At 28.9% G+C, this 20,327-nt stretch overlaps 1 protein-coding gene across 4 annotated transcripts in view; it reads left to right on the top strand.

Moving 5' to 3' along the window:
• The window catches only part of LOC105153874 (corin serine peptidase), a 136,098-nt gene extending 117,573 nt beyond the window's left edge, over positions 1-18,525 (top strand). For all 4 annotated transcript variants that reach the window (XM_087416835.1, XM_087416834.1, XM_087416833.1 and 1 more), the window contains 8 exons: positions 2,877-3,182; positions 4,491-4,641; positions 4,938-5,086; positions 5,184-5,370; positions 5,586-5,739; positions 6,078-6,201; positions 6,517-6,665; positions 6,980-18,525. In XM_087416835.1, the coding sequence (XP_087272961.1) occupies positions 2,877-3,182; positions 4,491-4,641; positions 4,938-5,086; positions 5,184-5,370; positions 5,586-5,739; positions 6,078-6,201; positions 6,517-6,665; positions 6,980-7,183 (1,424 nt within the window). In that variant the 3' untranslated portion in view covers positions 7,184-18,525. The remainder of the gene's footprint in view (positions 1-2,876; positions 3,183-4,490; positions 4,642-4,937; positions 5,087-5,183; positions 5,371-5,585; positions 5,740-6,077; positions 6,202-6,516; positions 6,666-6,979) is intronic.
• Positions 18,526-20,327: the final 1,802 nt, after the last annotated feature.

Here is a 20,327-nt window from a genome sequence, read left to right as displayed (position 1 = left end):
TCTTTAGATTGGATGATTCAGAGGATATATACCATAGAAAAATAAGCTTTTCGTACTTTCGTTGATGCTCTAAAGTCTAATGGATTTAAAGAATAGCGAACAGGTCTACCGTTGAGAAAAATATAGTGGTATGTTATTCTTGGTTATTTCGCGCTGCAAAATATTGTTTGTGCTGAAAAATAATTTTTATGTATTGTTATTTTTTTAATAAATAGTAAATTATTTAAAAAATAACTTAATATTCTATTTAAAATTTATTTTAAATTAAGAATAATAAATAATACACATAAACATTTTATATTCAGATAATTCAAATAATTTATATTAATTTTATATTCAGATAATGCTTTATATAAAATTTATCTCGTTCAAAGTGTCAGCGAGATTAAGCAGCGTTTATCATGATGTACCCACACTGAGATTCCATTGCATAATACGGTTTTGTGCATCGTGTGCCTTTGCGCGAAACATTATGGAACGTAATATTATTTATGAGTTTTCTGTCCTTTTGTTTTACGCCGATTTGCGCGCGGACATTAAATATAGGATGCGACCACAAAACGGAACTAATTGTTAACTAACTTGATGTCCATTGTTCATTCTTCCTTTGATATCTTGGACTCTGTTTACGCTCGGTTTTCTCTCTCTTTGTCTTTGCTCTCTCATTTATATTCTCCATATTCTATTGTCATTTTGGCTTTCATGAAATCTCTTGGACCCGATCGATTTGTTCTTCGAAACTTTCCTTTCTGTGGAAATTTAATCTTATTTTGGAGATTTTCGATATTGCAGACTTCGAAAAAAATATTTTTTTATTTAAAAACAGAAATTAAGTCAAAATATACAGATAGTTTAATGTATGTGTATAAGATATGATATAAATGAATTATTTTTGAAATAAAATTTTTTAAATCAAATCAATAATAGAATAATTACATAATTTCTTTTATAATTCAATATAGCACAATAAACGATATAAAAAACTCATCTTTTTGTATCAAATAATAACAATACTACTTGTAGCAATTAATTGTAATGCAGATAGCAAATCATTTATAACAGAGACAGCTTTTAAACAATGTGTCATTTTTCTTTTATTTTTATGAAGTAGTTTAGTTTGTTGGGAATATTATGACACAACTGTTTAAGGAATGATATAACAAGAAGAATATCCTCGAAGTTTTTAAAACGTTATTCACTGAATTTTCAAAATCGTCACGTGCACGTCATATGCATAACGAGTGCGATAACGGCGCTTAAAATCTCGTAGAATAGTTTACGCGAGAGAAGAGAGAAGAGAGAATTAAACGATCACGTACACGCGCGCACTGCAATTTCCAAAGCAAATATTACGTAAATCGCGGCGACAGGCGTGGTGACAGGATTGATCGGAAGTACTCGTCTCTCGTCTCGCGGTGAATTTAATTCGCGATTGGTGGATCGCGCCTGCTGATAGAGAGAAAGAGAGAGAGAGAGAGAAAGAGATATTTATTCGCGTCTACGGTTAATTAAGATTGAATTGCGTTGTAATTACGAAGTTCATTCAATCGAATAAATGCAACACATTTCAATGGTTTCTGGATTTTCGATCTTTCTGCATCTTTCTTTCTATAGCTATATATTTTGCTTCTCGACGATGATAACTTCCGATTTAATTTTCTGATTTTACTAGCTCTCTTTGACCATAATTCTATTAGCGATTTGTGCAACAATATCGTTTGTGCTCGTTTAATAATTATGTCTGTTTAATAATGTTTAATCGAATCGAATTTCCGAAATATGCATTCGTAAATGGATTTAGGTTCTTGAGATTTATTATGACGTGATCTGAAGGTAGCAATATTTATACAATAGGAAACCTTCGTCAAAACATCTTTCTGTTATCCAGTACATCATGTGTACAGTTGAGATACACTGAAGGCAGCACATCTGTGCATGTTGTAATTACAAAAGAGGTTCACCGACATCCTATATGTACGCATACGTGTTCGCACATACGGGGCTATATCGCGATTTTGTATACCCAAGCTATCGCATGTGTCACCGCTGATGGAATCTTAATTGCAAAATCCATATTAAACTATCATATGACGGCCCATCTGCGGCGCCAAGCAGCTTTATTGAGTCGCGCTTGATGCATGTGTACATATCATGTTTGACGCATATGTGTGAAAGTATCGAACCGCAAATGCAGGATCAATCGTGTCCATCGCAGGAGAAGACATATTGCGAAAGATAGGATGCTACGATAAAGAATGTCGATAATAATATCTCTATGGAACGTTATATATTTTCATAATTTTTAACATAGTCTGCTGATCTCCGAATATTGTTATTTTATATTTTTATGTTCCTTTTTTGGGATAGTGTAATATCTATATATAGTATTTTGTTTATTCTCATTTATAATGTAAGTGATATCAAACGTTTCATCTATAATTAAATTCTTATTCGATTAATCGTTCTGGGCTATTATTATTTCATATTTAATATACATACAGTAAAAATTTTGATTAACATTTATTAATTAATAAATCAATTAATTAAACAGAGACAAATAATTATATCATTAAAATCAATTAATTAAATAGAGACAAATAATTATATTATTTATTAGAAATTTGTTAATTAAAGTAAATAATGAATTAATTGAGGATATAGGAGTGCAATATACACTGTAAAAAATATAAAAAGTATAAAATTTTACAAAAGGTGAAATATATGTATTTTATAAATCCCTTATAAAATAAATCATTTTATAAATATGATATTTATATTTGTAATTTTATATACTTTTTTTTTATCGTGTAGATACTATATTACATCAATTGCTAGAAAGCATGTGATCTCCATTATGTTCCGATTCGTTTATACAGTGTGCACCAGTGGTTTTCAATGCGATGGCACAAGGTGCATTCCGTTCGATTGGCGATGCGACGGTCATCTTGACTGCTCCGATCATAGCGATGAGATCGGTTGCGGGAATTGTAATTCTACCACATCATCTTCGGAACCGGTGTCTTCCGCGTTTGGCCAAATAGTCTTAAGTAAGGGATCTTCAACTAAAAGTACCCTTTCTACGAAATCTTCGTTACATTGCGGCGAAAGAAGATGCATGTCAGCCAGCCATATCTGCGATGGAGTTATGGATTGTCCTTGGGGGCAGGATGAGCGATATTGTCGTAAGTAAATACATGGAAAAAATAATATTAATAACAATTTATTTAAAAATCTTGTTAATTTTCAATAACAATATTAATGAATAAATAATAATTTATTAGGACAAAAGTATGCCTATTTGTTTCATTAATATTATTATTGAATTGACAAAGTTCTAGTCCAGAATGCGAAAATGTCTATTTTTGGGAATTTTTTTTTAAAGAAAATTGTTGCACATATTCTTGTGCGCTTTTATATATCTACCTGTACTGCTTTAATAAATATCTACAATTTTGGTAAAATCTACAAATATGGCTAAAGTTTATTAATTTTTATATTATATTAATTTAGAAAAACAAAGTGTAAAAAACATGTGTCGGATGTTGCAGCCTTTCAACTTATGAAAGGAATAAAATACAAAAAATTTAAAAGGATTTTTAGTTATTATAAGTGTAGTTATCTGAACTTAGATAAGTGAAAAATATTATAAAATGGCGCTGACTTAAAAGACAAATATCGTTTTTTTTTTAGCAAAATTGTTGAATTTAACTCTATGGAAAAACAATTAATTTGTAGCTACTGCACTTATCATAGTATATACATATAATATATAAAAAATGAAAGTTTATCTCTAATTGGCAATACCAGAACCATATAATAAACCCTTCTCTAATTCAAAATGCTCATATTTTTCATTTTCAGTCTTGTTAACAACAGTTTTTAAACGCATTGATGAAGCATCAAACACAAAATGCGTTACAATTTATAAAAATACTTATATCTATTATTTTTACGAGTATCGATAATCTTGTAGAAACTTATTTTTGTGTGGGAAATTTCTAAATATTAAAAAAAAGTATAAAATAACAAAAGTCGATTTTTTTTTAATTCTAGGCTAAAATATCTCCTAACATATCATTTTTTTTCCGTTTTTTTTAATATTCTGTGATTATATTTTTAATTGATTTAAAATTGGATCCATAATCTCTTTTATACTGTAATAATAAAATGTCGCTAACAGTTTGTAAAAGAAATTTATTATTAGAGATATTATACATATTTTATTACGATTAAAATAAAGTAACTGTTCGTATATGTCTCTTTACGGGTCTTTCTCGAATGACAAAATGTTTTCGCTTATTCTGATACGTTGTCTTGATCAATACATGTACTCAAGTAATATATGAATAAATTAAATATCGCTAATATAATGCCTGAACAATTTAAAATGCCTGATTAATTTAAAAAGAAATGTAAATTAATTTTCGGTTCTAGAGAGTCTAATAGGCGGCTCTCAAATTTTATGTTTCGTACTGTATCTTGTTTTTTAGTGAAATTAAGCCATAGGAACGGGGATGTTGGCGAGGGCCGTCTAGAGGTATATCATGCTGAAATGGGTAAATTTATGCCAGCATGTGTCTCGCACTGGGAACCGACAACTTCGCCGCAAGAGGTTTGCGCTATGCTGGGATATAAGGGAACGTAAGTTATCTCTCTTAATGTGTCAAATAACATGGAACATAAATATTACATGATGATATAAACGTGCTATGTTCGCAATCGCATTAAATCGCATATTTTTATGCGTTGCAACAATTTCATAAATCCTCAATTGTTCATTCAAACAATTTGTACTTTGAAAGAGATACATTGAGAGACACTTATGTACATAATTAATTTTAGCTTATTAATTTTACGTCTGATGATATCGATGTCACCTTGTTCAATAAAAAAATACAAAAAAATTGTTAAAATAACACTTCTGATTGCATTTTCAGAGTGTCAAACGGAACTAAGCTGATGAATGACTCATTATCAATTGTATTGAGTTCTGAGTATCGTAACAAAAATTTGCTGAAGCAATTTCAAGGATGCATCAAGGATCGAGAGCCTTATCCCATGGTCAAACTTACTTGCGTCGATTATGGTGAATTATCGGAAAATTGTATAAAGATCGTTGAATTAAAATTTTCTACAGTTCTCCGGGCTTTCTTTACGACGTGCGATGATCGATTCTGTTGCAGCTTGCGGCCGTAGACGTTCTGTATACGGAAACGTGAGGGTGAAGCGAATAGTGGGTGGTGTGGAGTCAGCTCCTGGTGATTGGCCATTTCTTGCAGCCCTTCTTGGCGGTCCAGAACAGATCTTCTACTGTGCCGGAGTCCTTATTGCTGATCAATGGGTGCTGACCGCATCTCATTGCGTCGGGAAGTAAGTATTGTGTATAAAATCGAGAAAATGCAAAAAATGTTACTTTTAATTATTGACGAATTCTTTACGTATATAAGGAAAATATTATTAAAAGAGAAAGGAAAATATTATTAAATTCTTTATTTATTATATATTGATATTATTACGTATATTAATAAGAACTAACAGAAATTTTTAAATACATGAATTAATTCTCTATATATCGATGGTTTTAGTCATTCAGAGGTGTCCGGTTGGACGATACAGCTTGGCATTACTAGAAGACTTTCCCATACTTATCTCGGTCAAAAACTGAAAGTGAAAAGAGTCATACCTCACCCATATTACAACTTGGGTGTTGCTCACGACAATGATGTCGCTTTGTTTCAAGTAAATATATTTTCAAATTTATTACTTAAATTACGTAAATATATATATATATATATAAATTTACGTAAAAATATTAGTCAATATCTAATTTTAACTGAGTATTTTTATTAAGTCCTTTGTTTATTTAAGTATTTGTATTATTCAATTATTATGGGTAGTTGGGCAATTTGATAAATGACTTTTTAAAAGGAGATTGAAAAATAAGTCGAATTTTAGTAAAAAAAAAAAAAAAAAAAAAAAGTTAAAAAAAATCTATACTATAAAATCATTTTTTATTCTAATTTGAATACTGTTTCAAATTTAGTACTTTTTCATACAATATCCTATATTAATTGCAGCTTGAGAAGCGAGTTCAGTATCATGAACATTTGAGACCGGTGTGCTTACCGACTGCTGACACTAATCTTACACCCGATACAAATTGTACTGTTATTGGATGGGGCAAGAAAAATGATACCGATTGTAAGTATCATATCAAAAAATATTTCTTTCAAAATATTTACTTGCAATATTAATTTATAATATACTCAAATCAATAATCGAGTACTTAACAATTTAATGTAACATGATATAACAATCGTTGAAATATAAACTTCGAAAGAACATGTAAGCTTTTTTCTTATCTTCAATAACTGAGGACAGAGTATGAATAAGAAATAATAAGTTTTCAATTTGTATAGTTCATTCAAATGTTAAATTGTTATAAATAATGAACTTGATTCAGAAAGAAAATATTTGTGAATTAATTTCAATTATTATCTCGTCGATTACTTTCAGCCTCTGAATATGAGCCAGCCGTAAACGAGGTTGTAGTTCCTATTCTGCCTCGACACCTCTGCAATTCATGGTTAGCGCATAAAGAATTGAATGTCACCGATGGAATGATCTGCGCTGGCTATGCGGATGGAGGAAAAGATGCATGCCAAGTAAATTATTTAAAATCTAAATAATTAAAACATTTATGTATTCTCCGTAAAAATATTACGTATATATTGCGAATCGAGAATCATTTTCAATGTGATTTATAAAACTACAATATACGTTATTATTCAAATTTATTATTCAAACTGCTCAAACTATTATTATATTAATTTTTGGATATATCTTAAATATCATATTTGTAAAATATCATTAAAATATTTAAATATCGCATTTAATAACTTTTGTATATGTCACGTTATTTGCTATTATAATTGTCAAATAAATATGACAATAATTATGAATTATTCATTTTTTCAAGGGCGATTCTGGAGGACCTCTGTTATGTCAAGATAAGGAAGATAAAGATAGATGGTTTGTTGGCGGAATTGTTAGCTGGGGCATAAAATGCGCTCATCCAAAACTGCCTGGAGTCTACGCTTACGTGCCCAAATACGTAACGTGGATCCAAAAAGAAATGTCTAAGTACTCCGAGTATAACAGTAGAAGTAATGGAAAAATGTAAGGCTTCGAGTCGGACAAAATATTTAATGTAAAAATCGGCAATATAGAAACAAATCAAGCAGAAATGAAGGAAAAATGTAAGATAAAGTAAACGCGGATTTCCGCGTTTTCATGATATATATATATTGAAAGAAAAAGATACTGGAACTGAAATTATGGGTTCCCGATCTGCTAATTTGCGCTCAGCGATTTCTGTACGCTCAATCAAAGGATAGTATTTTGTATACATCTTGCAACAACTTTGAATGAAGAAAAGAGAGCTAAGTATTAACAGATCGTTAATCTCATTCTTTGGGATTAATAAGCATAGATAAACAGTATAAGTTGATAAAAATCACTGATAATCATGAACATTAGCTAAGCTAAGGGATGCTGGACGGATACCAACATAATGGAATTTTTCCTCGAGTTATAAGAATAATTCAATTAAGTCTACCAATTGCAGCAGGTCACAGTAGCAGGTAAACTATTTTCTCACATTGTAGACAGATAATTATAGAAAAATCGGATTTTATTAATATGTTTAAATACTGATGTTTGCTACCACAATTCTCAGTCATAGCTCTCGTCCAATTAATACGAAATTTCACCACTTTGCGATTTTTCGTAAAAAGATTTTATGATAAGCCATTCGAACAAGGGAAATGTAAGATAATCGGAAACATATAGGATACACTAATTTATAAATGAAGCTATTATATAGATACAGGATATTTACGTACCTATATATAAGTTCAAGTAACAAGCCATTTTCTAGGAAACTACTAGATAAAAGAAAGGATAAAAAATGCCGATGTATGTACTTTTGGTACCTACTGAAATAATAAAAAAAATTGAAGATTTGTGCACAAAACAAAAATCGACGCATGTGATGCGACAAAAAATATTTTGTATCGCTGCCGACTTTAAGACAGCCATGTATGAGCCACCAAGTGGTAACTTTTAATCTATATAGGGTGTGCGTTTAACGGCATTCAATGATATGAGTCGTTTCAGTGGTATAAGCGGTCTATTATACTTGCTTTACGAGTCTCAATTTAAAACCTTTTCTTTTTCAATTATCGAAATGTAATGATTTTCGTTGGAATTAAGAAAATATAATAAAGCAATTATATTCTTATTAAATATCTTTCAGAAATCCTTTTATTTTTTAAAATGCGAATTATTTGGCTTAACTTACTGCTATTCTATCTCAAACGACTTATAGATTTGTATGGCAATCATAGGAAATCTGTGATTTACGAACAATCCTCATATAGGGGAGGATTATATTCTTTTGAAATAGCTTTTTTGTTGATATATCGCACATTTATATTTGAAAAGAGAAGCTAAACGCTTTTCGATGGTTTGTGATATACACAGTACTACATGGATATCTACACAGAGATAATATTATCAGAAGTTATATAATTTAGTATGTACTATTAAGATGAAGAAAATGTATATGCTAACGAAATCACATTATATATATACATATAATCGATAAACTGTATTTTTGTATAAAAGAACGAGTTAAGCGCACACCCCTTACGGGTAAAATGTCGTACACGTTTTGCATGAAATGCATTACTGTACCATCGCGCGAATATTTTAAATAATGCGCATACGAAGTGACAATATATCCTAAGAAACAAAGAAAATGTCTATGTGCTTATCGATGTAAATGCGATGTAGTCAGTTATCTATTATAATAATCACGTTCGTTTTAAGAGCGCGTGTAAGGCACCCAAAACTATATAGTTGCACGTATAAACATATAGACATAACAGAGACATTATTGCATACTATACCTTTTCATTAGGACCATGGCACATAAAAAACTTAAGCAATAAAATCTATAAGCAGTAAGCGAATTGGCCAAAGACCGTAAGATCGTAATAATATAAGCAGTTGTTAATCCAACATGTTGATTTTCTTTATGTTTTACTACTTAAGTTTTTTTTATGTGCCATGGCCTTTGGACATAAATTTTTATTGGACATCATAAATTATGCGATTTAATACCACGATTCATATTTACGCATATGTATGTTCGAGACAGATATAGTATTACGGGAATGCTGATGTACATACGAATTGAATGAAGATGGAAGAACTGCCATGACGAATCGTAGCATGCATTTTTATCGTATATCTCACTGCAAACGTTACTCAATGAGAAATAACGTCGCAGTCTAAACTCAATTATTGGCGTAATTTCGTCTGTCAGATTCATCGTTTTGCAACACTTATTTCACTGAAAAGTATGGTATGCAAGAAGTCTCGATGATAGGCTGAGCTAATGAAAAATTAACAATTTAAATAAAAGTAAATTTAAATAAGTATGTCTTATTTAAATTGTCATTGCTATTATTACTTGTATCATGTATAGATTTTAATATTTGTTATGAATATTTGAGATATTTTTAATTCATTGTTATGATAGAAATCTTTTCTGTATACGAAGAATATATTTAGGATTTTCTATTACGATATTCGTAAAACTTACGAAATTTTTGAATAAAATGAACAAGGTATACGTTGAATATTTTAATATTACGATAGTGCGTAAATCTATCTATTTTAAATTGATTACTATTGTCATTTTTTGTGAAAAGGATAATTAGGAGTAAAAAAACTTAACATTGTATACTCTTGCTCAGCCTGCCGTATTCTAATTGAAATATTCGTACGTGCATCAGGTATAAGCAAATTGTACGTAAGTTGTTATACGTATATAATATGGTATAATATAAAGTAATATATAACATGTTACAATATAAAGTACCTAAGCATAGAGGCTTGTAGAAAATAGAATGTTCGTAGGGCTATATATAGACGTAAAAAACATGTTGACTGAATTCTAGGGACAATACTCTGCACCAGCACATTTTTGATCTGCACTATAAAAAAAATCGTTTTTCAATGAGTATATTTTGTATGGGGTATGTTTTTTAGGAGCCTTACTAATTGACTTATACGTTTTCTAAGCAGTAAGATGAACAGTATTGTTGGCCACAATGATAATTGATATTTAGCTCGATTTATTTGCAAGCCGTTTTTATTTACTTGCTTATTTTATTTAGAACGTGATTCCTGCTCTATTTCTTTTTCAAACTTTATTCTTGTCATTTATGAATAAAAAAAAAATACAAATTTCTGTCGCGTCTTAATAAAATTATAATGATTAATACTGTAATACATATAAAGCAAATGATATTTAAAAACAATTTTGTTACATAAAAAAAGGATATCTTTGGCATATGAAAAACATTCAATGATAGTAAATTCAATTTTCCAGATTTATCATCTAATTAAGACATCTAAAAATGACTCTTTCTATAAGACAGGAACTTTCAGACAATAAGAAATAACTTGGACAATAACTGTCTTCCTTAGTATCCAGACAACAGTTTAGTTGTAAAATGGATTATATATTTAAATAACCGACAATACTGTGTGAGCAGACAATAAATAGAGTTAGGAAATGTTCCATGATGGACAATAAATTACTTATTAAGGATTACAGTAAACTTAGGGTATACGAAAGTTTAGTTAATAATTATAAGATATAATTATAATATATTCTATTAAGTAGTCTACTAAAATTCTCTGTCATATAATACTACTATATAGTAACGTACTCCAATCAAGAGCTCTATTTATTATTTCATGTAGTTCGAAGAGCATATAACATTTTTTTACACATTCCATTTGTATTATATTATCTATAAAATATTTATGGTACAGACATATATAAAATATATGTATATTAATACATTGCTTTCATACGTTTTGAGAAAAGTTAAGAATTAGACAATCAGAAATAATGGTATATTATTTTTATATCGTCTGTTGTATTTGATTAAATAGATCAATGAGCCTAATATATATTTTTGAGACTTCCACGGATACTTTCTATACAAAAAGCTATACGCGTTTCGCGGATTATCTCTATATTCAAATCCATTATAAGAATATCAACATTTGTGAACATTACAGTTCTAATAATGGATCTAAACTATCTAATGGAGATATTTCGCTAATAAACTATAGCTTCTATGTACAGTTGATGAGCCTTTCATAATTTTCTTTGTTGTATTATCGCGCTAAGTTAAAAGACAGTAACTGCCAAATAAAACTTTTCCTATTTACTATTTCCTATTTCAAATTGATAATTATTATCTTTATTTTATATCTTACTCTGCTTTTTAGAAATTTTGATTCTATAAATAGAATTATATACAATATATATATTGTTGTTAAAATTGTGTATAGAAAATGTTATTTGCTGTTTTATTTTATTATTACATTGTAAGCATTATATTTCTTGGATGTCATGTTACGTTATTAGCATTTTATAGAAACATAAATGTTTCTGAGATCGCAGATCGCGTAAACAGAATATTGTGATGAAGTGTAAAGTCAATGGTTTACATAGATGTATGCATATTATATGTATGCACACCCACACTCACATTCACATCCACACCCTCACCCATACGCACACGCACACACACACACATATACATATACAGTTAAATAATACAAAGTAAAAGTATAGTCAATATTAAACCTAATGCATTGAAAGGAGAGTTACTGTAAGATTTTATAGGTACATATTATAATATATTTACAGGAAAATAAATTCAATGTAGAAAACTAATTAGGAATTGAATACGAGAAATTAATTTTATTATTTATATATATTGTAGTGCCAAACTAGAGGTAGCAATATAAATTTATTTTTAAAATATTTATTTTATTTTCTAAATAATAATTTAGAATTTAGATTTTTGTAGCGATGTAGAGATTTCGTTATTCCTTCATTAAATGATGTAATATGTTGGTTGCATAAAATTGTTTCTTAAATCTACAAAACTATAAAAGATAATGCGCAAATATTTGTATGAATATATATATAAGAAAGAATGTCTAATTTATTTTATCACAATTTAGTTATTATATAAACACATTTAAATAGAATTTGGACAAAAGGTCTGAAAAATTTTATGTGATAGGATTGTTTAAAATAAAAATGTTCGAGCTTCAAGTTCGGATAGTTCGTATAATTTGAATCAATAATCAAATTGTCTAATCCATTTTCAACATGATGATTTGATCATCAAGTAACCTCTTATTCCTCTCAATTTTTTTTGGCGCATTTAATATAGTTTAAGTGCATTATTAGATGAAATATAAAAAAGAATGAAAAAGAAGAAGAAGGAGAACTGCTCATATACTCTTTTTTGCAAATTAATGTATGCATAAATAATATTAGCAAAGAAACGTCTAACATTATTTATCACAAAAATGATTACTATTGAAAATGCATTAAGGAATACCCTAAAATAATGTTAGTTTGTAGATTTAGAAATTATTTTAGAGATGAATTTTAAGAATTCATGAATCAAATATTCGTGATCAATTAAAAAACAGTTATAATGTTATTTATGTATGCAGTATAAGATTTATTAGTCCTTCGTAGACCATTTTCAAGAAAATTACATCACCTAATGAAAGTAAATTTGACGTAATGTGCTACAATTATAATTAGCGAGCTTTTCAGTAATCTTTCGTGCTACTCTCGTTTGTTGAAAAGATGTAGTCTCATAAAGAAATCTCTTATGCTTTTGTAATAAGCTCGAGAAAAATGATTCTAAACTTTTGGCAAGTATCTGTTTATATTAAAGATGTAAAGAAATGCTGCGCACAAAATACAAGTGTTTCTCGTTCTTTCGCGCGAAGAAGTATTCTTTTTAAAAAATACTATAAAAATGCATAATTACTCCTGTGAAGTCAATGTTGGATATAATAAGATAGTGTAAGAGATATACGTATCGTATATATGAATCGTCGCAAGATGTTGCACAAAAATTAGCATAATTACAAAGCGCACCTGCGCTTACTTGTATGTAAGTGCATTTGCATTTACAGTTAAGTTTGATTATTTTTAATTGGAATCGGAAACAAAGCGTATGCACATTATTAACAAGAAAACTACTAACTTTTTCAATGTCTAGCGATATGTATGACAAGTATATGTAAATTAGTAAGTCATGTCAAATGAATTCAGATGTAAAGCTCGTGTATTTTGCGTATCTCTGTTTCCGATATACTCAATTTTCATTTGCTTTAGGAAATTGTTTCAGATAAAGAAGAATGTCAAAAGTCGGTATGCATGTGTACAAGTGTTATGTATGGTATTATAAGTCAGTTATTATAAATTGTAACTTCGATATTGGTATCAAAAATATTTTTCTCGTATTCGTGAAAATGTGAATCGAAAAAATAATATGTTGGGATATGAAATCCGACTTTTTGTGTTCTTCAATTTAATAAATATAATTGCTATCAATCTCTCTCTCACATACAAACACACAAACACACACACACACACAGAGCGATAAAACTTTAGCTATAAACTATCACAAGAGATAAATATGTCAGTGCAAAAAAAACTATATACAATCAATTATACTGACAATGAACTTGAAGATTGATATACTATTATACAAAAAGATGCTAGTATTACTGTATCAGTCATAATTAAGTATTAATTTTTATTAAAAATATCTTTTTTGTATTTTTTATTACACAGAAAATCTCACGATGTTGCACAATCGATTCATTATAAAATTTTTAAATTATCTTTCTGTAAAATATCAGGACAATACAAGTGGTAAATCATTATTATAAATATTATGTTTTAATGACAACATAAGAGGATATAAAAAACAAACTTAATTAAAATAAAGGCTTACTGTTTCGAAGAAATAATAAAAATCCGCTGAATAATAAAAATATGATCGCGAATATTTTACGTTAGTAATCTTGAATATTTTAAAATTTTAATAAATATTAATTCTGACCTACATTCGGCAATAACAAAATTATTTTCATGATAACTGTTTTGTTTCTATATATATATCTTTGATATTATTAACGAAATATGTAATGTTTTTTACAAAAGTATGCGATTAAAATAAATAATCGCTAAATATTAAAAAAAATACTTGGTTATTATACATATATCATTCATATAATGTATACCTAATTGTTAAATCGCTAAATACAGGTACATATTACAAAGTGCTTTTAAAATGCTATTGATATAGCGAATTATTATTTTCAAGTGCGTATTAGCGTAACAATATAATTAACTTTACATAAATACTTTTATGTTGTTTTGCTGTTTTTATTTAATCAAAAGCTATTATCACATGTATTCACATGTACACACACACACACACACACACACACACACACACACACACACACACACACACACACACACACACACACACACGTGTGTATATATATATATATATATGTATGTATGTATGTATATGTATATATATGTGTATATATATGTATATATATACACACACACACATAACGTGTAAAATTTAAATTATGCATCTTTAAATCTGCGGTGAAATATATAAACAAGAAGGAAATGTAAAAGAGGAACAGTGTAATAAGATCGAACATAAGATATTCTAAAGATAAATTTGTAATTTATATATATATATGATTAAATATACTTTTTTTCCAAACTCAGATATATTTTAACTTCAGCTTGCTTTTAGCGTAAATGTTTAAAGGAAGACAAATAGAATAGTAATGTGGGGGTCTTAAATGTAATTGCTTATTTGTGCTCGGTACAAATCCTAATCGTACAATCAGTGGTCAACGATATGTATATGTACAATTACACGCGTGACAGTTGTGCGCAATGCACAGGCAATTGCACGCAACATACACGTACATACATGTGTAAGAAATTTACAAGATTAATAGTGGATTAAAAAATATTTGCACACTCCGTCATTATTTGGGATAATTTTATACAGAGAATTAAGAAACATTATTTCTTTATTATGTACAAGATAAATATTCTCGTAAATATACATACTTTATAGCGACTTTTAATACTTATATAAAGTTATTGTTGTATTTAAAAAAGACGAATTGTGCAATTTTTTGTCCACTTTTAATCAACTATTATGCGCAACTAGTATATAGCGAATCTCTTATATAGCGAATGTTGCGTGTAGCGTAAAATGAGTAAGCTCATATTTGTATGTTGAATATATACCTGACATTGGCTACATAAATGTAGATACGTTTACACATCGTGTATTGCTGTGATTAATACATAGACTTAGGTGATGTTATACGTTAGACTACAATTAATATGAAACGAGATAAAGACAGTCAAAGCTGTCGACTGTTAGATGTGCATATATAATCGCATTTTTATTTGGAAAGTACATCCGTAGTCGTCCGTTTGTAATTTTACATTTCCATCAAGGCGCCTCTAGACGATATGGCCAATGTATACCACAACTTCGCACACATTCGCTAAATATTGATCTACATTCAATATGGATAATTATGTATGTCATGTATATGTATGATATTGCTCATGTTGACACACGTTGATCATATCGTCTGGAGGTATCTTTACACAAACATTTTGGGCGCGAAAAATTTGAAAACATTTAGAATTCTCTACTTCTGCAATAATTATCATCGATGTCTACCGATTATGTAACAACGATTGATGTTCAGCAAACATTTCATTGATCTTAAATTTCGAATGCCACATTGCTATTGTGTAATGATCGCACTCAAACAAAATTTTCTTTCGTCCATCGACAAGAATTTGTCTTTAAGAGCAAACGTATTCGTTGCAATTCGTTATCATTGTTCAATGATCTTTCACTGCGCGCGATTAACTTAACGCTAAAATGTATTGTAAACGATAATGATATTATCTTGAAGTCACCTATGATTTAAGTCATTTAAACATAATTAGGTTATCGAAGAAATAATTATTCGTTAGAGACATCATAATAAGAACATAGAAATTATTACGACTTTAATATAAGAAATTTACATAGAAAGAGAGACAATACTATTATTAACAAGGTCTCCATTCTGATGATAAAAGAATTTTTTGAAGTCAGAAGTATATAGAAAAATGTGAGGCAGTAAGACGTAAGCAATAAGCGAATCGACTAATTACAGTAGAAAACGTAAAATAACAACTTTAGATTCTCTACTGAGATTGGTCGATTCGCTTACTGCTTCCGTCTTACTATCTTACGTTTTTGTATGTGCCATATTATCTTCAAAAATACAAGTACGAATTTAAATTTTACATTACCATTAAGGCTTTTCTAGCTTAGTATAAAAACATTCGTAACGCAATATGTTACGTTAAATATTAATCATAAACTAAAACCTACGTAATAGTAAACCTACAACACATTAATGAAATCATAACATAATGTTAAATATTATGTTACGTACATTATGTTTTCTTTATATGTTATATAAAGCTTATTTACTATTACAGACTTCAGTATGTAACGTAACGCGTTAGGGCTGCCACAGACAAAATTTCTGTAACAGTAACCTTAAGACGTGAAATTAAGCCGATGAGCCAATCAAGATAACGGAAATAGAAATAACAGCAAATTTATCCATAAAGCGAGTTTCAACCAGTTAAAATTCGCTTTATTGCGAGATTATGGATAAGTTTACTGTTATTTCCATTTCTGTAGATTATGTAGATCTAGCAATATCCTAATTGACTCATCGGCTTAAGTTTACGTCTAACGGTCACTGTTGTGATGCGGAATTTTGTGTGCGGTAGCCCTTACGGATGTTCTTGTAGAGAATCTAAATCATGTCACCCTCGTACAAAAAATAGCAATTTCTTTTCTTTAAACAAATGTGACGCTAGATGATCAAATGTCAAGATGACTTCGAGATAATAGTAGAATCAATGCTTGCACTGCCTTTCCTATTCATTAGTGTAATATCAAATGTGGCGGTCTCTTTAGCGTGGACACTATGAAATATTATTGCGTATTGTTCTATCATGTATCTTAAAGAAGAAGTAGACAAAAAAGAAGATATGTCATTAATTGAACTTACTCTTGCTGGTCGAGAGTCGTAGTCTAACAAGATATTCAAAAAGACATATACGAGTTATTTAGACACTCTTGAGATGATATTATATAGTTAATGTAAAGAGAACTTACAGGCTCGTGGTTGCAGCAGTGCGTGAGCGAATTGATGCTTTAGAAATTAATTGAATCTTATGTACAGTTTAACTCTTAGTATTTCAAAGTATTACTAATTTCTGTTATTTTTTTCTATAGGAAAAAAGTCTTGATTCTATTTTTTTTCATTATATTTTTATAAATTATTAATACAAAAAATTAATTCTGAGCATATCTCCGTAGATGTAATCAAAATTGTAAAATATCGATAAATATGGTAATTGAAATATTATCTGCTATTATCTGTTTATACATATATAAATAATTTTAATGCTTATAATAGCTGTAAAGATTATATCATACTATGCATTGGAGATTGAAGATTGCGAATTGAATGTTAGAATTCGACCAATCAGATAATTTTAATTTTATTCTGATTAATTGAAAATCTGATCTTAAATTAATAATACCCAATTTGCGAAGTTTGCTACTTAATACTACCTGTTAATAATTATATGGCAACAAATTCATTTTAAAAATTATTACAAAATTAATTATATTCAAAATAAAATTTTTTTTTAAATCAAATTTTATTTGTTTTAATCAAGAAAACCATTAAGAATATTTATTATAGCGATATTAATCACTACGATTGCGTGACTGCATATGCCTGTTTGTTCACATATTTTTGCAGATTGGCAATAAATAAATTGTTATCGATTAAGAGGATATAAAAAAGTACAAAATGATAATTATTAGCAATAATGTGAACACTTAAAAACATATCCGGATACATCTGCAAATGAAAATTATCAAAAAACATTTATTGCATGCATCAAAAAGACTTACACACACACACACACACACACACACACACACACACACACACACACACACACATACACGCGCACGCGCGCGTACGCACGCACACGCATACGCATACGCACACGCGCATATGTGTATACACACATACATATGTGTGTGTGTAATATAAGGCTTTTTTATTCATATATATATATATATATACATAGCTCTCGATGAATCAATTATTATCTATATATTTTCTTGAGCGCAATCTGCAAAAATAAAGAGGAGCACATAGAGCATCATATTATGCACGAGAATCATTGTGAGTTCGTAAACGCAAGTCGGATTGGTACAAAAATATTGTATTAAAAAGTGAAAATAATACATAATACATACACATATGTAAACACATACACACATAATAATAGTGTGTTGTAAGATGATATTATATACGCAGCCAGAAGATATAGCATGAATATTGATATATGATATATTTATGGAAAATTCATGTTGACAAATAAATTACGTATGAACAGTACATATATGTTTCTTCTTATTTAATAGTTTTTGCTTCAAATCATTTAATGATATACAGTGCGATCTATAAGTTTGGAAACTGATTTTTTTATGGTAGTAAAGGAAAAGTTCCTAATATGAGAAATATGGCAAATATTGGAAGTGTGAGCAAAATTAAAAAAAATAATAGGGCATTTTAAAGGAAATTTAATAAGCTTTAAGATACTGTGATGGAAAATTTAATTCAAATATTATTTTCTGAAAATTAAAGAAATGTAAAAAGTGAGCAAAGTCAAAAAATTGTTCTCATAATATCTCGAGAAATCGATAATAAAGCGCAAAGTACATCAGTATTTTAATTAAAAAATTTTATTTAATTTTTCTAAAATACAAACAAACCAATGTGCGTGCAAAATGAGCATGCGATATCTACATTGTACCCAGGACTCGTTTTCAGGTAGTTGGAACCAAGCATTTCAAAAACAGGCACTTGATGTTCATTCCGATTATCTTTTTTATTATTGTACAATAACATTCATACTTCAGCAGCGTTTTTTAGGGAGTTTCATAATTTTTTATTGAGTATCTTGTCCTGCAGCTTACTCTGCATTCATGGCATGCATGGCAAGATCCGCCACATTCTTCGCCCCTTTCATCTTAATGTGAAACATTTATTTATTAATAATGTTACATCAAGAATAATTTCTTTAATATGTAATATTATTTAATAAATATATTGTTGCAGAACTTTTCTTCCTCTCAAAGCAAGTTTGTCAATTATAGCTTATAATAAAAATAATAAATCCGTTTAAATATATAATTATAAATAAAACATATATGCTAGATAGTTCCGCTTAATAATTTAAAAAAAAAACTTACAGAAGAAATTTATAAAAATAAAATCTTAAAAAACTACAAGAGAGAAAGAGAGAGAGAGAAAGAGAGAGAGAAAATTTTCCATATTTTGTTAAATCGAATAAAACAAATTCTAACTGCAACACTCTAGAGCTTTAACTGTAAAAATTGCTTACACGAAATCCATTTAAAACAGTGGATTAGCTTCACCAATTACATCGGTTTCAGAAAGAGCTTTTGCTTTCGCTTTGGATGCATCCATGATTGCCATAATGAAGATTACTAGTCTCGATCTATGTTAGTATGTGTTACATATTTTTAAAATATACAATTTTTATTTAATTTTCCTTACCAACATTTAAATGCAATCATTTTCTATAATTACTTAATGATTATTAATCAACGCAATAAATATTCTTGATCAACTAAATATGTCGAAATATTTATTTAAAACACTTTTTTGAATAATATCGCTTTAATACTGTTAAATATTATCGAATATGTATGTCTCTTATATAGTACACATCACATTACATTTTTTGTCAATTTAAATATGATCTATACATTACTGTTATCGAATTGACTTAAGGTAACATGATTGATTCAAGCAACGGGGAAATGAAATATATCCGTCGTTTAAAAATTTGTAATACACATTAAACACAATATTTAGCGTATATTTTCTGTGCAGACAGTTTATAACATTTTGTAATGGTTGACCTAAAGCACGACTTTCGAAATATGACACTGCTTAAGATCACATTCACGCTATCCATTCGTTCACCGACAGTCGAGCAAACAGATAGCAGCGCGAACAATTTCATGTACCGAAACAATTTATAAATGATTAGAAATTGCACAACAGTTGCCTGCAATAATTAATTAATCACTTCTTTTAATCAACGATATAAGCAATGAGTATTTATCGAAGCGATTATTCTGCAATGAATAATACTCATTACATTGAAA

The sequence above is a fragment of the Acromyrmex echinatior genome, chromosome 2, assembly GCF_024713525.1.
Source record: "Acromyrmex echinatior isolate Ae372 chromosome 2, ASM2471352v2, whole genome shotgun sequence".
Classification (NCBI taxonomy): domain Eukaryota; kingdom Metazoa; phylum Arthropoda; class Insecta; order Hymenoptera; family Formicidae; genus Acromyrmex; species Acromyrmex echinatior.
Note: the sequence above shows the minus strand (reverse complement) of the source record. Positions and strands in the feature narration are given on the sequence as shown.